Below are 21,207 nucleotides of genomic sequence, written 5' to 3'. Positions count from 1 at the left end.
GTTTAAGGTGATCCCAAGATATTCAGGTAGCACCACACATGAGATATTCTTTTCTCCTTTGTCTTCACTCCACACCCGTTCTCACACTTCTTTTCTGCCTTGGTGATCTCACTCCCTAAGGCTTACATTCCATATGTGGTCTACAGACTGCAGGATTGTGTACCAGAACACTTTTGCCCAACTCTAACTGGCCAAGAGCTGCACAACAGGCTTCAGTGATGGATGCCTAGCAGCCATTCGTCTGCAGTGCCTATTCCAAGCAGCAGTTCCCCTCACAGCACCTGTGAAAAAAACGCCTAGTAATCACAGCACTGTCTCAGGGCACCCACGTGATCCTTCAAAGTAAAGTTGGCAGAGAGAAGAGTTTAGATCCCATCAAAGGAACCCTTATTCTTGGTCTTTTTCTGTGACTTCAGGCAGGATTAGGCCATGACAGAATACCTTAGGGAGCTGTATTACTATGTTTTCTACCTCCAAGTCACTCCACTAAATAGTAATTCATAATTATCAACCTAAGTAGTCAAACCCTAGGAATGATCAAATTAGCATTCAACATCATTTGTAGTGAAACCCGTTTAAAAAGGGACACTCTGGCGATTTTCACTGGGAGGCGGGCTATGAGGCAAATCTCTTCCTGATTAGGAGCACTGCACAGGCTTTGATTAGCAGGCATCTAGCTCCATTGGACCATTATCATGAAGTCTTTCTTCCAGGGTCCACCTCCTTTTAAAAAGGCCAATATCTAATAGTTTCCTACTGGACTCTTACCAAAAGTACCATTTACGTTCAGGGTATTTCCATCTCCAAACCAAGCAAAAAATAATCCAGAGTGTAGGATTTAAGTCCCCACATATGTAAATCAAAATTAACTCAATGCTGTAATGCAGTTTCATTGTATGGCAATGGTGAGAAATTACTGGAAAAAAGTGTCCCACATTCTGCAAATTGGGGAAGTTTTGAACTTGTAAAGATACATTGTATAGATGTTCTGCAAGGTTTGGGAGACTTCTTGCATTTGTGCTTGCTACAGTCTACGTTTATGGTAATATCAGGTGTAGGGAGCTGGGTTCTGGTTGCAGTACCCCCAATACACTTTTTGCCTGGTTTTTAGATGTAATGTTGACTGAAGTGCACTGGGATCCTGCTAACCAGGTTCCTAGTGCCATAATTCCTTCCAAAACAATACACCTGGTCACTTTTTCACCAAGTTACCAGGCCCTTTAGCACCTCTGTAAGTCCCTCATAAATGGTACCACTGGTACCTAGGGCCTGGATACTGAAGAGGGGCCCCTCAGAGTTGCAGCACAACTTGTGCCACTCTGGGGGACTCCGCACCAAACAGATGTAGACTGCCATTGCTGGCTTCGTGACGAGGTGTTCCCCAAAATTGAAAACACAACATGGAACACACTTGGGTGTCATGTCCCCTAAAACACTGCTTGTAATATCTGTAAGTCACCCCTACAGCAGGCCTTACAGCCCTTAGTCATGGTGCATTATATTACAAGTGAGGGCATATATGCATGAGCAAATATGTCCCGTACTATGCAATTGTCAATTTTTAAATATAGTAAGGGTGCAGGGAAGTAATTTTAAATACATGTGCTGGGTACTGGTCAATACAAGTTCCCCAGCTACATGATGGCTTCTCTGAAACTAGGGACGTTTGGTATCAAACATCTCATATTAATACACCCTCTCTGATTCCAGTGATGGATTTATTAATACATGCCCGCAGGAGGGCACTTTAGAGGTGTCCCCTGAAAAAACTGCCAACTGCTAGTATGTTGACTGACCAGTCTTCACCAGCTCACCCACCCTAGACACATTCTGACCTCCTGAGGTGAGGGCCTGCGCTGGCAGGGATGACCACCCCCGTCCTGACACCACTTCTTGGCGACAAGACAGGCAGGAAAATTAGTAAGATTAGGAGATGTGGCCACGCAAAGCCAGATCAACCCCTAGGATGGACTAACTGATGTGGACACCACTTTTCCAATTCCTCCATCTTGTTTTGGATGGAATTAGCTTTCTAGGGTCAGGAGTATGCCCACTGTCCAGCAGAAGTGGTCATACAGAGGGTGTAGACACCCTAAAGGTACGCAACCCACTGGTTGCTACTTGTCACTCCCCTTGATGCCCCTAAATAGAGTATTTAGGTGGCAGCCCTGAACCCAAGAACTTAATGGATCAAGAGAAGAAGAACAAAGAGAAGTCACTGCCTGGTGAGAACAGCAGAAGAGCTTTTGGTGCAAAACCCTGCCTGCTAACAACTCTCTTGAGAGTCGTGACAGTGTAACTTGTCCTGCATGCTGAAGAACTACAGAAGTCTCGGGTAACCTGCCAGCACTTCGAAAATCACCGCCAATCTCCCTTGGAGTAGCGAAGATACTTCCCTGCTGTCCGCAGGTACCAACAAGCAGAGTCCAGTCCACCACACTGCACCTCCCAAGCCTGACCAATGCCGCATACGTCCAGGAGTAGGTACCCGTGCTCTGGAGGACCAGACCTGTCTCCCCACCGAGTGTGAAGACACAAGGACCAATTGGAGATGTGCAGCACCAACCCCTGGGGTGTCCGATGCCCTGCACCAAGGACCAACAATGAAAGTCCTATCCGGTTTCCCACTGCATCACGACCGAGCAGCCATCAAGGAATGTCCACATCACTGAGACCCACTGGGCCAGGTGTCCTGGTTTTGTTCCTGCCAGCTCTTCGTCCCTAACCGCGAGGAGCATCTTTGCACACCAGGCCCAGCCGCCCCAACCACTCTGCCCTGGATTCTAAAGATCCGGCTGTGCCCCCTTTCTCCAAGACCCCTTGGGTCCCAAGCCCTCGTTCAGTAGCTCTCAGACTTCTCCCCAAGTCTTCCTGTGCAGCCTTTTTCCAGGTAGCCCCCCTTTACCGTAGCGCCCAGCAACAACCTCACCAGCACACGGCTCCTGACCAACTGCTGATAGTACTTTGGACCTTGGCCCACAACAACTCCAAGCCCTGAAGGTGAACCCCTGAAACTGACTGTATCTATTTTTATGCATCATTTACTTTTCTTTCCATAGGATTGCATTGTGCGTAAAATCGCACAGGTTTTAACATTTAACATATCTGTGAAAATGTATAACAAAAACAGTACTTACTCTTTAACAAAGTTCTTGGTTTCAAAACATATATAAAAGGAAGTGTTATTTTTGTAGTTTGGTCTTGGATTTATTCTTTGGGTGTATTATGTTATAAAAATGTGCAAAGTGCATGACTGCTCCATCCATCCATGGAGCTCCCCAGCAGTAGCCAGAGGGAGCACGAAATCACAGCAAGTAAGGCCAGTGTTAGTACGATATAGCCAAGTTTTCACACTTTTCCTAAAATGTAGATGGCTGTCAGTATTCCTAATATAAAAAGGAAGCGAATTCCGGCCTGCAGAGGCATTGGCTCTAAAAGAGTGGCCACCTGCTCTGGCTCATCTGACCCGGGGAATCACAACTAACATAAGATTATCTGAACAAAGTACACAAGCTGGGCGGTAAAACAGCACCAATTTTGTCAAGATAGGGGGGTCCTTGGGAGTGTATAATTTTGTGTACAATACACAAAGATTTGAAAAGAATGCGCTTCTCACAGGATGCCGTTGTAGCTTTGCGAGAGAACCTGAGACCAAGAAAAACTTTGAGAGAGAAAACAGAAGTCTGGCGGCACCATTATGAACTAACTGGAGTCTATTTGTCACCGATTTGTTGGCTCCTAAGTATAGAACATTACAATAGTCCAGCCTAGCTAAAACTGCAGCCTGTGCAATGATTTGACGCATATTAGAAACAAAAAAAGCCCAAAATAGGTTTGAGGCTTCTTAACAGCCCAGAACAGGAGTCAGCAACCATGTTTGCCTGTGTCTCAAAGGTCAAGGCATTATCCATAGTGACACCCACATTTTTCACAAACAGTTCCAGTGTGGGAGGGGCCCGAAGATTAGAGAGCCACCAGTCATTATCACATAGCTGGGTGTCCTTGCCTAACAGCAAGATCTCAGTTTTTCTGGTGTTAAGGCAGAGACGGTTGGAATCCATCCATTCATTCACTGTGTGTCTCATTTATTGCCTCTGTGGATACAAGAAATGCTTAGCACTACCCTCTGATAAGCCTAACTGCTCACCCACACTACCACAAAAGAAAGTGTTAGTACTATCTACTTTAGCCTCCGTAAACCAATTTAGGGATCCACTGGACACTGCAGGGTGTTCTTCCTTTTAGTACACTATATAGAGAGCCAGCTTCCTACATCAGGGAAATCAGCAGTAGGAAAAAAGGCCCACCAGGCCATAAAACAGGCCCACAAGCAACCGGAAACCGAGCCCTTCTAATACAGATTGACTCCCCTAGGAGCCACTCCGGCCCTGGTAAAACCTTTAGCCATGCCATTCCAGCTCAGACTCAGCCATATACAGTTTGGGCTGGACTGTTCCCATGGGGAACAGGGTCAAGGCTGATTTGCATATGGCTGGGTCCAAACTGAAATGGCATGGCACGCAAAAGAACTGATGGATTAAGCCCAGATCTGCGACTGTGGGTGAATGTTTTATTTTGCTCTGCATTCCGTCCATCTTCTGTTGTTTTTGCATTTGTCGCCCCAAGTGGGAAGAGTATGCCCAGACATGGGTCCTGTGCTTGCTACGCTACCAGATTCAAGCTAGCCTGGCTGATGAAGGGTGATACCCTGAAACTGGTCCCAGGATGCTTGTTTCTGGTTCAGGGAGGATCTGGCCTGGCAGTTCAGGCTGGACTGTTTCCATGGGGAACCTGGTCAAGACTGATTTGCATATGGAAGGGTCCAAACTGGAATGGCATGGCAAGCAAAAAAACTGATGGATTAAACCCAGATCTGTGACTGGGGGTGAATGTTTGATTTGCTCTGCATTCTGTCCATCTACTGTTGTTTTGCATGTGTTTGCTCAAGGTGGCATCTTTGCCACCAATTGTATTGCTTTGACCTGTTCTCAGGAGAAAGCATTAAGCCAGCTTAGCAAATGTTGCGGTAAGTGCAACTTGAATTCTGTAGGTGCGTACCCTAAATTAGTAGTCTCCTAAGGTTTCAGAGGAGTTGTTCATTCTTTTAGTATAAGTTATTCACTTTAGCTTTACGTGAGATGCTTACATTTCTAGGATGTTGCTGCAATCTTTAGGTTAATTGATTTCTAACTAGATTATTGATGATGTGTGTGATATGGTTCACAGCTGTTTGTCTTGATGACGTGCCAAAACTATTGCGGTTGGTTCTAGTATATTTATGTGGGTTCATCGTTTTACATTTTATGAACATTTCACATTTTAGGTGTATTGTAGATTTTAATTTAAGCGCAAGCAGGTTATCCCCCAAAAATCTAATTTCAAGTTGGGGGAACCTGTTGGTTTAGCCTACGGTGTGTCTGTTGTCAAAAACTATTACTCCTTTGGCCAGCTTTCTCAGGTCTGTTGAATCTGACATCAGAAGGTCCACCCACCTCGGGCAGCGCTTACAATGCTTTTATGTCTGTGTGGGACAGCCATGTGGGTTGTGGCAGTCCACGGCCTGAATATCACAAAAATGTCCCTGGTGCTGAGCGAAAACGTCAGTGCATTTTCGCTGAAGCCACTGCTGTCGCATTGACCACAGGACATTAGGCAAACAGGCTCATTGGCACTGTAAAAAAAACTCGGGCTATAGGTGCTGGCCTCTACCTGTGCCAGTGGAGATGGGGATCTGCTGCTGAAGCAAATTGTTGAATGGCCTGTCAAGCTCTCGATGAGCTCTTAAATAGTCAACACAAAAGGGCAAGTCAATTTTCCATGGCTTCTAGCATTTATTGAGATGCCCAAGGACAGAAGCCTATTTGCTCCTTGATTACAATAATGTAATTAATACAGTATGTCTGTGAGCCAAAGAAACAAGTTACTTCAGCAATCTATAAAACTACTTGGCATACGTTTCAACATTTAATTCACCTGTTGATTTATTCAACAGGTTTCTGTAGAACAGAGAAATGTTGGCTATATTGTTCCATTATGACTGTTGTCTAAAATGACACAACTCACTTGGCCATGTGTGACTTTCTGTTAAAATAGCACAGATGGGTGAAGGTAGGTAAAACAGGCATATGTCCTAGGTCACAGGTTAGAAAATCAACACATGCAAAGGAGACACTATGAGGAACTTAACCTATAAATAAGACTGCAGTAGATGCCACACTGTGTCATTGTCATATTGCTGCTAATGTTAGCTTGGTAGATTCTCATTTGAATCTGGAAAACCTGTATTGTACTAAAGCTGAAAGATTCGAGTACTAGCAGATTAAGGAGCTCGATATACCCTGATAAGGGATGATTTATTGCATGCATATAGGGGGCAAGAAATGAAATCCCCGAACGTTCAACGAAAAGGTTATGGGAACAATCTGATTAGTTATGGGGTTTCATGAGACCAGTTAATTTTAAGGCAAATGTGTACAGGCTAAAGTGTATGGAGTCAAGGAAGGATCAGGTCTGCTGGGGTGGAAAGGCTTACTGATGAAATGTGAACTCCAACCATCCTAGTTAAATTTTAGGGTAAGAAGACATAGTGGTGGTGGGGAGTGAACTGGAGTAAAATGCCAAGTGGAAGAGATTATTCTCTTAGGTGAACAATAAATGTCTTGTTGTTTTGAATTCGAAAACAGTACAAACAAAAGGTATGATACTACTAGAGCACTTAAGATGAGGAATGTACCTTTGTAGGGGAGGAAGGATCTTAAGATGGTACTCACCTGACTGTGCCAGAAAGGTTTCATTAAGAAAATCTCTGGAGTGGCTGTCTCCAGTTGTATGGCCATGTAAGTCAAATAATATCATACAATTATCTGTGGAACTGAGTGATTTGAATGAGAATGTGTGAGTTGGTTGCATCCCATTAATGAAAAATGTTAGACACAAACAAAGTCGTAACTGTATTTACAACCTGGTGTTGCCGTACTGTCAGAGTTGCACAGGGATTCTAAAGCTTTGACATCATTTATAACCCAAGGGTGTGTTTGGATTTATATATATGACCTTTGGTGTGATGTTAGTGTCCACTATGTTTCAGCATGTTGTTTAAAGATGTGCTTAACATTTTCTATTTTCAATATGATGTATTCATTTTTAGTCCCACTTGCAACAAACATAACACAACTTTATTTTACATACTGTCGGTTTTGGAGTTAAAGGAATGACTCTGTCTCAGGATAAATGCAAAAGACAGTGTGGATTACTTACGTCAAGGAATAAGTCTAGAGGAGATTACTCCAAAGGAAACAAATGTCACAGCTATTGGGGATGCCTCTAGTCCCAAAGATAGGAAGCAGTATAGAGCATTCACGGGGCTGACAGAGTACTTTTCTAAAGACCTGATTTAGTCTTTGGAGGACAGGTTACTCCATCCAAAATAAAATGGAGTTCTCTGTCCGCAAAACCCTCAGTCCACCGGGGTCATTTAGAGGCGGACAGACTCTGCGCTTTCTGTTGAGAAGCCCTCATTGGGTCCGTCAATGAAAGGGTTCCCCCAACAGCCAGACAGAGTAGGGACTGTCGGAACAAGGACATTACACCTACCATCCTAAGTAGAGCAGGTGAAGTAATGTTGTGACAGAAAAACAATAATGACAGCTACATCTCGGGAGAAAGCTCACGTGGTGTGGGGGGAATTGATTCTTTTATTTCCAGAAACAAGTTCTCCCTTTGGAAATTTGTTTCTGAAAAAAAAAGATTTTGTACAAGTGTCATGGAAGGCCATCAAAACAGGCAGCTGCTGTCCACCAAATGCTTAGTAGCTTGAAAGGTACTGCCATTGATGGTGGTTAATTTCAGTATGCAGAGATGACTGCTGGGCTGGCGATCATCTCTAAATTTGTTAGATGGTAGTCCGCCAGGGTTAGAGAAGTAACATCTGCCAAAACTGAAATCAGACCCTAATTTTATTCTAGAGTCTTCAGATGAGACTGCATATATAAGGCACTTTTGGAAGAAAAATGTCAATTTTGTGTGTGCTAAAGATGATGAAGGCAAATTGGTATAAATAAAAGGGGAAATAGCAGAAGATCTAGCTTTGGTACTATTTAATACTAAGTGTAATATTGTGATCATAACAGATTCCAGTAATGTAGGCATTGGGACAGTTCTGCTGCAGAAAGGAGATGGCAAATTGCAGACTGTAACCATTCTCTGAGAAAGGCAGAGGTAAGGTATCTACAATTGAAAAGGAAGCACTGGCATGCTTGTGGGGAGTACATTACTTCAAATGGTATGTCTGGTGAGGGCTGGGTCTGGGGGTGTCCATTCACAGTACACAACAATCACCATCCTTTGGTTTTGGTGGATTTGTTCACCACTATGGGATGTAGAAAGGCAATGGGGGAATATCTTCTGGATATCCACAACATGTTGGCCGATCATCTCTTTCAGATAAAGGGAGAGAGATAACTGAAGATGAGGGGGGAGGAGATTATTACATCAGTGCCAGATGCATCAGGTGATAGCATACTGAGGGATGAATGAATTCAGGGTCTAAAGGATGATGAGTTGTTTTGCAAGGTAGCTGAACGGGTTGACCAGACAAACATGAATATGCCTGGGGAAATGTTGACTTTTCGTGCTTTGAGGACGGGTCAGATTAGAACAGAAAATCGGCCTGGCCATCAAAATAAAATTGCCCACTGTTAATTAAATAACTAATAAATAAGCCCATGCATGCAAATTGGGGCAGGTTTGGACTTGTATAGTGTTTTGCATGCAATGTTTGTTTTAATCAACTATAAAAAAAATTGCCCAGCAGACAATAAAACAGGCCCACAAACAGCCAAAAAAAACAGCCCACACGCTGACGTGCCAGAACAGCCTGTCTGGTACTGACTGATAGCCCTATAGAGCAGTCTGACCCTGGTTTGAGGGGTGGGTGATCATGGATGGATAAAAGCCTGCACAAAATTGAATTATTAGTAGTACCCAAGGATTTGTGCAGCGAATTCTTACCATGGCCTATGAAGGTTACTCAGCTATCAGCAGCACTATCAGAAGGGTGAGAGTGAACTTTTGATGACTGGGGTGGATATATGCATTAAGGGGAAGGTGCATTCCCGTGTACCTTATGCCTCATGCACCAAATCTCAGAACACTGTTAAATACCCAAGCAAGGTAGTGGAATTGCCTGGTGACAGTGGAAGATTTATTTGAATATATTTGGTCCATTTGAGGTACAGACTGTCTGTCCTAAGTATGCATGGGTTGTGGTGGATCAGTTTTCACAGTGGCAGGGTTGTATCGCATGTCAGCAATGATTATGCTCCTGAATGAGCTATTCATGAAAGAAGGTCTTCCAAGAGAGTTAGTTAAGGACAATGGATTCTAATTGATTTCCATTGAGATGGAATATTATTTTAAACACCACAACATAAGTTATGTACACACTTCAATGTATTTTCCCCAAAGTAATGGCGTGGTGGAAAGATGAAACATTTCTGAAAGAGGGTGTACAGCCTGCTTTATGTGGAGATTGGTGTCGGATCATAGAAGAAATGTGGGCATGCCACACTACAGATCTTGAAAAGTTCCCGGTTTGAGACAAGTAGTAGAAGCGCTGGAACGAAAGAGTGAGGAAACATCCCGAAGTGGACAGGACCTTTAGGTGGGAGTTGTAGTCAGAACTAAGCTGGAAAGGAAGCCCATAAAGGGTTCCAATGTTCTTCCAGTTTGTTGATGTTTTTGAAGGTAGAGAAGTACCCAATACAGTTGTCTGAAAGGAATGCATGGAAGAAAAGTAAGACAATAGGAGTGTCAGGATGTCTGAGAGATGATGGATGCTAACTGAGAAGGATCGATGGAAGGAGTGCTCAGATCCCTGTGTTATGTCAAACCTAAACAGTTGTCTTGTCCAGAAAAATGGATGAAAGAATACATTATGTGATGTGTGTTTTTTTTTGTTTAGATTGTACATGTTCCTATTATTCTTTTTGTTTAGGCTGTGTGTGATCTTTTATTCTTCAAGATATCCCATTGTATTAGGAGACCTATTGTCCATCTTTTTGTATCCATTGGTATGTCTTAGCAATTTATGTTGCTGTGTTTATTAGGTAGGGAGATGTGTGGTATTGTAGAATTATTTTCATTTGTGTTCCATGTGGAAGGTACTGCTGCAAGAGTTCTGTGAGTGTCGGTTGCCAGCTGTTAGTTACCCTCTTTGTATGGTCTTTTACTTGATGTGCCGAATGAACTTCCCTCCTTTCCCGAATATTGGACCCCTGGGAGATTTATCTAAATGACTAAACAACACAGCATCTAGTCCCACTTTACTCGTGATCGCTCATTACAAATGGGCCTTTAATATTGACTTGGCTGCAAATGGGTGCTTTCCTTTATGGAGAACGCAATACTTATCTTGTTTACCTAGAACCGTATTGCCAAGAGAACATGAAGCACAATTACTCTGTAAAGTAAAGTCTGTGTTTGCAATGTTCCCAGAAAGACTTCATTTGTGGACACTTGTGTTGCTGATGCTTATGACGATTTGCTGTGTTTGTTTCACATACTAATCTTTGTCCATTTAGCACTTGTTAAACTGTCTTTGCTTCTCACCCTGTGCCTGCTTTACTTTTGCAGTCTTCAAGCCGAAGGGGAACATGTGAAGGAATCTTTTGATGAGGAGATCATTCAGGATCACTTGGAAAGAACGGATCCTGAATATGAAGACAATGAATATACATCAGATGACACATATAGCGAGGATGAAGCTGAGTGAAAGCCACCAAGATACCTTCAAAGAACTGATCTAAGCAGGAAGACGTATGCTGAGATCTAGGAGTGTGTGGTTTGAAGATCCCTGGGAGAACTGCAGCTGAGCCTCCACCATTCTCCCCATTTCATTTTTAGGACTGAGTTCAATGGTTCAGAAAACAGACCCTGGCTTTTTGTACTTTGTATATATTTTTTAAATATGCTTCACTTATTGTCTATTAAAATGAATGTTTTCTTATTTATAGCAAAATCTAATTTAAATGTACAAATCAAAGACATGATTTACACAATGTGTGCATTTTTTTCATTGATTTAATCTGTCCAATCTTCCAAAACAAAAAGTAGTCCCCAAGAGTACATAGTACCCCATAGTTTAAGGCACGGGAATTAGCGATGGGAGCATTTGTTTAAGGCTAGGTATTTCCACTCAAGTGTGATCAGGTTGTCCACTCCCAACTTTCTTGATGACCCCGTGCTTAAATTGTACCTAGATTGGGAGCTGATTCATTACCGTAATCAGGCTGAAATTGTATTTGGATATGTATTGATCATCTTAACTGGACATTGTTTTCTGCTAATTTAATAGTTAATAACCCTTCAACACGAAATATCTACCTCCTCTAAGATACCGTGATTGCCCTGTTTGTCTACCTCGTGCAAATGTATAGATGTCAAGCTCAACGAAAGCTTCCTAGGTTTGAGGTTCCATAGGCTGCCCCTCAACCCACTTGGTGAATTACCGAAGGAAATTATCCAAGGAAATCCTCTGGCAGCCCAATATTTTTCATTAGACTTCATAAAAATGTCCTTCTCTTTGAAACTAGTGTTAAGAGTAGAGGTAAGTTTCTTTTATAATGGCCATTCGAGAACATTATACCCCGAAGTCTTACATACCTGTTTTTCATTTTACAAAAGCCTTCCACCACTCTCCCTACTATTTTGATTTCCTCAATTGCCTTGTCTCTAGGGGGGGCATTATATTTGGTCAGACGTGTTTCTAGTCTCTTGCTGCTCCTGTAGACCAAGGTCTGGTTTACAGTTTGATGCTATCTGACATTACACTTAGGTGCAAGTCTATAAAGGATTGCAATGCATTCATCCCCACAGTCAGCTATGGGTGTAAAGTTGATGTAGGGCCAATATTATATTTCACTCATGAGAGAAACGTGAGTCTAAAATCAAAACTACCATTGCTAAGCCTTACTAATTTGCTTTGTGGCTGAGGTGTGAAGGAGCGGAAACCCAATACTTTTTATAGAACAGGGCGATAAGTTTGCATGAGAACAAGTCACTGACTGGATGGCTTAAGAAGTCCTTTGTCCACTGTCCACATCACCGGAGAATTCAAAATGGTGCTAAAATAGAATTAACAAATAGTGAATGATACAAGATGCAACATCTCATTTATATTTGCCTGTCACTGAAATGATCCTTCCCAAAATTACTATTAGGAATACCTGAAAGGTTACAGATTGTGCTTTTCTAGTCTCCTAATGTGAGTTTTCATGTACAGAAAACTTTGAGAGTATTCAAAGTTACTTATTGGACGGCATTATCCTTTATAAATTAGATGTGTTTGCGTGTGCACATGCCACTTAGGTCAACTGACTAATGAAAGCACGCAATGGGAGACCAGTGTCTCGGAAAAACTGCTTACTTTGTTTTGGCGTTTACCAGAGTTTAGTACCTGTACTCATTTTAGAGCACCAGGACTTAATTGAGGTTCCTATAGTCATAGGTGCACTGATTATACAGCGATAAGACACTTTTTTCATGAAATGAACCGCTGCTGATGCAGCAGCATTGCAAAGTGTGAGAGACATGTACATATTTGTATTTTAAAAAATGGCACCACTATGGCAAAGACCCCAGTGGAGCACAAACTGTTTACCATGTACTGCTACACCCCTAGGCAAAGAGAGAAACAAAGGAGCCTTCTTGAAACAGTATAGATCAATGTATGTGAGGTCCACTGTCTATACAAATTGAATCAATCCTTTGTCAATCTCATTTGATCCAAAGATCCATTAATTATTGCATGAGAGGTGGAGCAGACTTTGTCATTTTAGGCACGTTTGTGATATGTACGCAAGACCACCCTCAGGACATTGGATATTACTGGAGTTTCATGATGACCCACAACAATAAAAGACTACAAATATTCGATACTCGTGGACTTAGGGGGTCATTCTGAGGGGCCAGGGTTGGCGGGAGCACCGCCAACAGGCTGGCGGTGCCCCGCAGGGCATTCTGACCGCGGCGGTTTGGCCGCAGTCAGAAGAGGAAAACCGGCGGTCTCCCGCCGGTTTTCCGCTGCCCACATGAATCCTCCATGGCGGCGCAGCTTGCTGCGCCGCCATGGGGATTCAGACACCCCATACCGCCATCCTGTTCCTGGCGGTTCGCCAGCCAGGAACAGGATGGCGGTATGGGGTGTCATGGGGCCCCTGGGGGCCCCTGCAGTGCCCATGCCAATGGCATGGGCACTGCAGGGGCCCCCGTAAGAGGGCCCCACAAAGAATTTCAGTGTCTGCTTTGCAGACACTGAAATTCGCGACGGGTGCAACTGCACCCGTTGCACCTTCCCACTCCGCCGACTCCATTCAGAGCCGGCTTCCTCGTGGGAAGGGTGTTTCCCACTGGGCTGGCGGGCGGCCTTTTGGCGGTCGCCCGCCAGCCCAGTGGGAAACCCAGAATAACCGCAGCGGTCTTCGGACCGCGGTGCGGTATTCTGGAGGGGGGAACACTGGCGGGCGGCCTCCGCCGCCCGCCAGAGTTAGAATGACCCCCTTAGTCACTTAGTATTTCACCCGGAGAAGCGTAAAACAAAAACTTTGTTATTTATTGACTGGAATTAATCTTTGAGTTGCGGCTCCATTGAAGGAATCTAGAGGGAAACGCAGTGGGCGGCCTAGAGTGAACTTCACATACATCAATCTATGTTGGTTAATAAAGGCTCCTTTGTTTCAATGGACATGATTGATGTATGGTCGGTCATGTTTATTGTATGAACCCTATAACTGTGATTATTACTAAAATGAAAACAATACAAATCTTTCCTGTGAAATATTTAATTTGCACACTCCTGTTGGTACTTTTGAGATAGGATTCTTCAACTGTTTTTGGTTGTCTTTTGATTACTTCTTTCGGACACCAATCTCCATTATAGATATTTATACGAGTTCTACCTCAGAGACCACAAACACACTCATTACGGCTATTGAGGATGCCACTACATCAGATAAGATACGTTCAATAGCATTTATCATTACTTCAGGGTAATTTAAGTAATGAATAATGTTCACGAAGATGCGATGAATGTAGTTGCATATTTGTCTTACCTTTTCAATGTAGCTCTAGAGGTAATCACCTTGAAGTTGTAATGGATGGCCCTGCTTCAGATATAACAAGAGTGGAACTGACGGTCAAACTGGGTGGTTCTGCCCCCTATTTCCTTAGTCTATATTTGGGTTCTGGCACTTACTTGTTTTTATAAATAAGCTGCATATCACAGCCTCTTTTTGTCAGACCTACTTGTTAGCTAGCATTGCACCACTCAAGATGACTTGAAGAAACCACTCAGTGTTACAAGAATGGCCCCCGCTGCCCCTTCATAAATGGACCTCTTGCAAAGAATGCATCCTTCATCTCTTGCAATATGCACCAATGTGCTAGGTGGAAAAAGATTCAAGCACTGCCAAGACTAAGGAAACTTTTTAGTGTCATGGCAGAAGAACAGGCATCATGTAACAGCAACACGGAGGCTGGCTCCCCTAAGTAGCACACAGTCATCTAATAGCCCACGTTTATTAAAGAGTTAAGACCGGTTTCAGTTCAGTAGAAACCATCAGCACAAGGTGAGTTCAAAGGGCAGCAGAACTGAACTGTAACCATAGTTCTGTAACTACAGAAAGTGTCAGCAACCCCTACCCAAACCGGTAATCATTCAGCATCCATGCACTTAGGAGACCTCTGTGGAGATATTTCAGGGTCCAGCTGGTCCATTGTATTCTTGTAAGATGAAGAGAATTTAGAAATCCACCTTCTTTACATGTTTATTTTACAAAACAAAAACAACATCATCAACAAGTGTTCTTGGCCATTTAATGAGTTGGTCAAAATGTGTCCATTTTGTTTTACTGTTCCACTTTTGCATTTTCCAACATGGCATAATGGCATTTTTTTTAAAGGCATATCTTTTCATAATGCGTTGATTCCTTTACTTTGAAGATCGGAGCCGTGATAAACTTACACAAGATTATTCAAAGCCTTCTGGAACTTCTTAGTGTTTTTCAATAAATTATACCCCAGACACAATGGTTTTACTGTTTGTTTTTCTGTACTTGATAGCTGGAAAGGTTGACATGTGCTTCCAATGACTGCTATGAGTGTGGTGGCAAAGTTCTGTATGGGTTAAGTAAATGAACGGTAGGCTTTACTACATAGGCTGTCAGATCAGTTCCACGGTATGGTCTAATCTGCACTGGAAATTCAGAGCTCAGTGAGCACACGTGCTATAATAGCCATGGAGTTGTCTAAAACAGATGTAGCTAAGCGCGGGCATCCGCATTACACTTTGCACATTTTGAATCAAGATTTGTGTCAAATTTAACTGTGTGCACACGATTGAAGCACATCCGAAACCTTCACGAATATGGAATACATGTATTTTTTTTGCAGGTTTTGATTACTAATTTTACATAATTCATTAAATATCATATTAGATCGGACTTCTGCAGTGATAATGTGATAAGGATCCATGTCAACACACCCAATTGTAGAGATAGACTCCCTGGTTTTGAAGCCAAAAACCGTCTCCCTCTAATATTGCCTCTGCTTCAACAGGAGTCAATGGGGAAAATACATGCCTAAGATTTCTTTCCAAATCTCCCACTTTTCTGATCTAAAATGTTGGCTTGTATATGCGAGTGAAAAATGCCAATTTGTAGCTACATGAATGTTTAGGAATGTGTGAAAAAATATAAGGCCTAAAGTATCAAAAGATTATGCCCATTCTGTGTCTATGGAAAAATGTGTTAGCAATTTCAGAAAACAACAGGTGGTGACCCAGAACCAGTTAAAACATTTCTTTTCTTGGTTGATTTTTAGGTCTCTGCATGCTCTGTCTCTTCTAGACTTTTTGTTCTCTAGCTCTGGCCCCATTACTTACAATTGGTTAGCACCCTCATTTGCTTGCTTGTTATTGGTCAGCTGTTGTAGGCTTCCTTTCTCTTCATGTTTGTCCATACCCTGGAGTATGGATGATTAAAATATTCCTAAACAAATTTCTGTGTTTCGTTATCAACCAGAGATAAATGTTGTATTGCCACAAGAGAACTGCAGAATCAAGTATAATCTTGGAGAATGTGCTACTACTACTTGTTTGGGAGCCTTGAAGGGCAGAACGCCCCCCTGCAAACCTCTATGCACATGTTATTCCTTCATTTGGGAGGCTTAGTTGAAATATCCACCACCATTATTATGTTTTTATCAACGGTATAAAATATGCAGTTGTCATGTTTAACAAGTCCTCCTATAATTTAATCGAAGTTTATTTGAAACTACTAATCAGCATAACGATGACAACATTGGTGGCAGGTGACTAGGGCCAATGATGAAGGTTCACTGGAAAATACATCTTCCAGATACTGGACCCAAATCAGAGGAAATAACAGTGGATAATGATGGACAACCGAGCTCTGTTTTCTGCATTAATTCCAATGACAAACATCTTCACCAGCCATCATGCCGGTGCACTACAGTGATGTAAGTCTCGTAGCTGCTGCGAAGCATCCATTTCACGGTGCTAAGCAGCTTTCAGAGACTTGGTAGTAGTTTTGTTTCTGTTCAGGCAGCTGGATTTCACCTTTTAACAGGTTCAATCCCCAGCCACCAAAAAGGAAGGAAGGTAACTCGTGTAATACTGCAGAAAAAGCAGTAGTAGACCTCCAAAATCAGTAAGGTTCGCAAGCATGTCAAAGTCGGGGGAAATGGCTACCACTCCCCTAAGTATTCATGGCATTGTACTGAATATGACCGAAGTTTGAAATATTTGGGTACATCTTTGCCGGTATTTCATATAACAGGAATTTCGGCGAAAACCTCATGATTTCAAACTTAAACTACTATTTATGTGAAAATGCCATACTCGCAAGCGCTGATACAGCTGTGCGAGGAATACAGCTCTCAGCCCTTAACTCAGTGCGAAGTTCACAACTGTAAACTTCTCACCTCTCCTGCCCTTAGGGAAGGATTCATACTACCCCTTCTCCTACCCCCACCTCTCTCATGCAGGACGGGGAGAAGTTACCACTACCACTGCCCCTGAGTGAGGCAAGGCGAGGGGGTTCTCTCAGCACAACCCCTGCCACTGAGCAAGCACGTGAACTGGGGCATTCTCCACCCCTGAACTTGGGCACAGCAGGGGTAGTTAAAATACCTCTCCCTGTGACAAGGCCTGAGTGGGGAGTTTAAAGAGCCTTGGCCTCCAAGGCACAGGGCAGGGTGGGGTATTAAAGAACTCCTGCCCACCCATCCTGCGATACATTTTGGATCTTTCCCGGTGTTCGTGAAGATCAGGAGACATTGAGATAACACGAACCCTCCAGAAAGCCAAGGGGGGAAGATAAAGGACATCCTTGAGCAAAGCAGGGAATATTTATATATTTGTTGTTTTATTAGTTATGTTCGGAGAGGAAAAACAGAACATTATAAATTACCATGTACAATTCGCCCCACCCCCCACCCCTCATTAGTAACTCCATCGTAGCCCACTCGCACCCTCTACTGGTGTACATGACCAGTCTCTTCAGCCGCCACCCTGCACCTCCTTAATGTCTTGTTGAATGTTAGATCCTCGTAGCTTTGGACCTTGGCTCAGTCGTTCGTGCTTCATCCATGCCCGGTTACTTTTGCCCTTCTTCCAAACCATCCTGATGTTCTAGGATTAATAACATCTCCCATGCTATAGTTCCAGTGGAGTTGCCACTTTAGTTTTGTGATCTTTTCCTAAGTCCAGACCCTGCAGTCAACCACCTGAACATGTCTGCTTCCTACATGTTATATTCAGGCGCCCTCTTTTTTCCATTTTACCCCCGAGTTAACACGAGTTAATCCTTAGATATTACTCGTGTTTTTTTTGTTTGGTACCTTACACAGAAAGCGCACGGAAGGTCGCAGGGACATGACGGTTACATCCCTTAATGTGTTTACCACGTCTTGCCAGAACTTTTGTTTCTCCCTTCACTCTCACAACATATGTATGTATGTGCCAACATGGATTCTGTATTTGGTTTATTCACTACCATTCTGTGGTTTACTCTTGGGGATCATTGGAGGGGTCTCGTAAGTTCTGTGTATGCATTGAATTAGCTACTATTTATAATTTCTACTGACTTTTTTTTATAATTTGTAAATATATTTCGCCACGTCTTTGCCCTTGTATCTTCTTGGATATCTGTAGCCCACGCCCTCTTCAATCTATTCATTTTTCTGCTATCGGTAAACATATTCGGTATAGGCTGGAAATGAATTCCCTTTCATCCCCTATAGTTACCATGGTCTAGTTCATCTTAGGTATTTCTGGCTCATTTGGAAAGTTGGGCTAAGTCTTCCATACTACTGCAGCTATTCTCGCTTTTGTGAGAAAGTTCGAGGAAGCTGGCGCACTGGCGATTCCCCATCTAATGCAAAACTGCAAATCCCATTAAACCTCCCTCATGTATGACTTCCAGGCACTACAGTTTGGATTCCAAGTAACTTTTTCCCAGGAAACTGGGAATAGCAGGGGAAAGGGCTGGCTTGGTATACAGATGCATCTACGATGATCAATGCGGACCACTTTGTTCCAAACCTTAAATATCGTGTGTACATGCATAGTTAGTGACTTTAACGCTTTTTTAGGCAGCAAGGGTAGAGCTGTTTATGCCCTTGGGTGCACCAGTGCTTGTATTATCTTCCTTGTCCGGTCACTATGCTTAGGCACTTTCCAGGGAGCCACATTGTGAAGCTGTGTGGCTCTGTAGTAGATCCTAAAGTCAAGTGCCACAATACCCCCTTCTCCGATTGCTTCTATCCATATTCTGGATCTGCCTCCTTTCCAATATAATTTCCTCTAATATAGTCAGTTCATGAAACCACACTTCCGAAATCGGCATCAACCTATGCTGCATCTGTATTACATATAAGAAGCGAGGGACAGCTAGTAATTACTGATGTGTGGATATCTCAGCCACTTGACAATGTTTGTTTCTTAACATTACTTTTGTACATCTTTCACAGTGTTCCCTCATATAAATAAAAATATATGCTGAGTTATTTAAATGGCATTCTTTGTACCAGTAGTGGAATTTCTTTCAGTTGGCCCAAGTCAATGCTAGTCAGAGGAATATTCAACTGAAATCGGGCGGATGCCCCCATTATCCTCAGTATATTGTGCCCCCCCCCCCACCATTTTCAGAAACACATCTCCCAGTTTAAATTCCTCAACCACCCTGGTCATGAATCTTCAATGTACCACGTTGAATGCGTTATGAGCCTCTAAACTCTGTCGAATTCGGTTTGTGTGTTTGTTAATAAGATTTATTTTCTGATATTCGTACTGTGACCAGACCCCTCACCAAGTCCGCCTGACCTGTATGCATCAGTTCTCCTACTGCCACTGCCAAGCGCCTGGCAAAATGTTTCCCCAGAGTTTTATGTTCTACTTTTATCATTGATAGATGTCTTTATAACTCGGTCTAAAGGGTTTGTTCCTGTCTTACGAAGAACTACAATCAACACTTCCCTGAGCGTTTCCAGCAGCTGCCCCTTCTCTATATCTTCATTATACAAGTTTAGCAGCCATAGGGTCCCAGTCAACCCATATATCCCCTGTAAAACCCAACAGAGAAGCTACCATTCCCTGGGGTTAGACCTGGTCCTAGTTGCTGGATGGCCCGTTTTATAGCTTCTGTTTCTATGGGTCTGTTTGTTGTCTCCCTCCTCGCATCTCCTGTTTCTGGCAGCTTTGCTTCAGTTAAGATCTGACCAATCCCTCGATCATCAACTGCTGCGTGTCCACTGTAAGGGCTAGAATAAGAAGCCTTTGAATCCATTATGTATCACATCTTGGTCCATCAGGGAGTTGCCTGCATGATCTGGTGATGCCAAAATGGCTGTACTTATCCCCCCCATTGTGTAGCATTTGTATGTCTACTCTATAGTCATTGTCGCCAAACCTAACCCTTGCTTCCTCTAGATCCTCCACCTCCTTACTTCTCTCGTTGTTGTTTCCGGCTCCCTCCGCGAACAGATAATTGAAATCTCCCATCCATAGTTTTTTGTATTGATCATACACTGTGAGAAGTGTTGAAATGTCTTTGAAAAAGGAGGGCATGTCTATTTTTGATGCATACATGTTCAGAATGAAAGTGGGTCATCCGCAGTGTGTACTTACCACCCCAATAAACCTGATATTAGGATCTTTTTCTGTGTTCATAGGGACTCCAGGCTCTATTTATATAGACTCTCCTCTTGACAATAAATTACATTCAGCATGACACAGCGAGCCACCCCCAGTTTTGGTTTGTTTCTTGTGTAGGGGGCCTATTAGATGTCTCTTGCAATACTGCTATTTGAACATGCCTCCTTCAGAGGTATGAGCAAATTATTTGTCTTTTAACTACTCCATTTATTTCGTACACAGTCTAAGAATAACTATGATGGATGCAGTGTGTATAGTGGTATATTTCTAATAGTTGGTGATGGGATCGACCACCCACTGGCACTGTATAGATGCGAGTTCCTTAATGTACTAATTTTGCCCAAAAGTTATCGTCCCACTTGTGGGGCAACACCCAACTTGGTTCCCAAAATTCGTACATATAGTCCTACTCTTCCCTCAAACACACCAAGCTGCATATCATTGAATCCACCTAATAGAATGGGGTCACATCAATCCTTCCAGCTGGGATAACCGCTCTTATCGGACCAATCCCTCCCAATTTCCAACCCATTCAACTGTTCCACCCTGCTACGAGCACACCCTTTCCCTATTGTGTTTGGGAAGCCCTATCCCCTCCACCCCCAACTTAAAAAACAAAATACATATTGTTACACACTGCCGTGGCGAGAGCATCATACACTACACATTATTGACTCCCATGCCTTTGGCCAACGCTGTGCCCCTGAGAGATGAGCGTGTAAGGACCAGCCCCAGGTCCTCTACCTCAGAGCTACTCTCCCTGCGGTGCTATTATGAGTCAGACCCCCGTGCCTTCTCAGATCGGCATGGTTACCGTGCACGGCTATTGGCCCAGCGTCCTCCTCCCCTGCCATGGACTGCCAGGTCTCTAGCCTCCAGTGATTCCCTCTGATCCCGTGCATGGGCAGGAAGCTGGAGCCCGGGGTTCAGCGAAGCACAGGTCACAGTTCCTCCACTCCTGGACACAGTAATCGGGA

The 21,207-nt window shown here is 43.2% G+C and overlaps 1 protein-coding gene across 4 annotated transcripts in view; it reads left to right on the top strand.

Annotated features, from left to right (window-relative positions):
* FAM161A (FAM161 centrosomal protein A) overlaps positions 1-12,967 on the top strand; it is a 128,428-nt gene extending 115,461 nt beyond the window's left edge. For 3 of the 4 annotated variants that reach the window (XM_069234198.1, XM_069234197.1, XM_069234200.1), the window contains one exon: positions 10,633-12,967. In XM_069234198.1, the coding sequence (XP_069090299.1) occupies positions 10,633-10,771 (139 nt within the window). In that variant the 3' untranslated portion in view covers positions 10,772-12,967. The remainder of the gene's footprint in view (positions 1-10,632) is intronic. The other variant, XM_069234199.1, reaches the window with a different exon arrangement.
* Positions 12,968-21,207: the final 8,240 nt, after the last annotated feature.

The sequence above is a fragment of the Pleurodeles waltl genome, chromosome 5 (assembly GCF_031143425.1).
Source record: "Pleurodeles waltl isolate 20211129_DDA chromosome 5, aPleWal1.hap1.20221129, whole genome shotgun sequence".
Taxonomy (NCBI): Eukaryota; Metazoa; Chordata; class Amphibia; order Caudata; family Salamandridae; genus Pleurodeles; species Pleurodeles waltl.
Note: the sequence above shows the minus strand (reverse complement) of the source record. Positions and strands in the feature narration are given on the sequence as shown.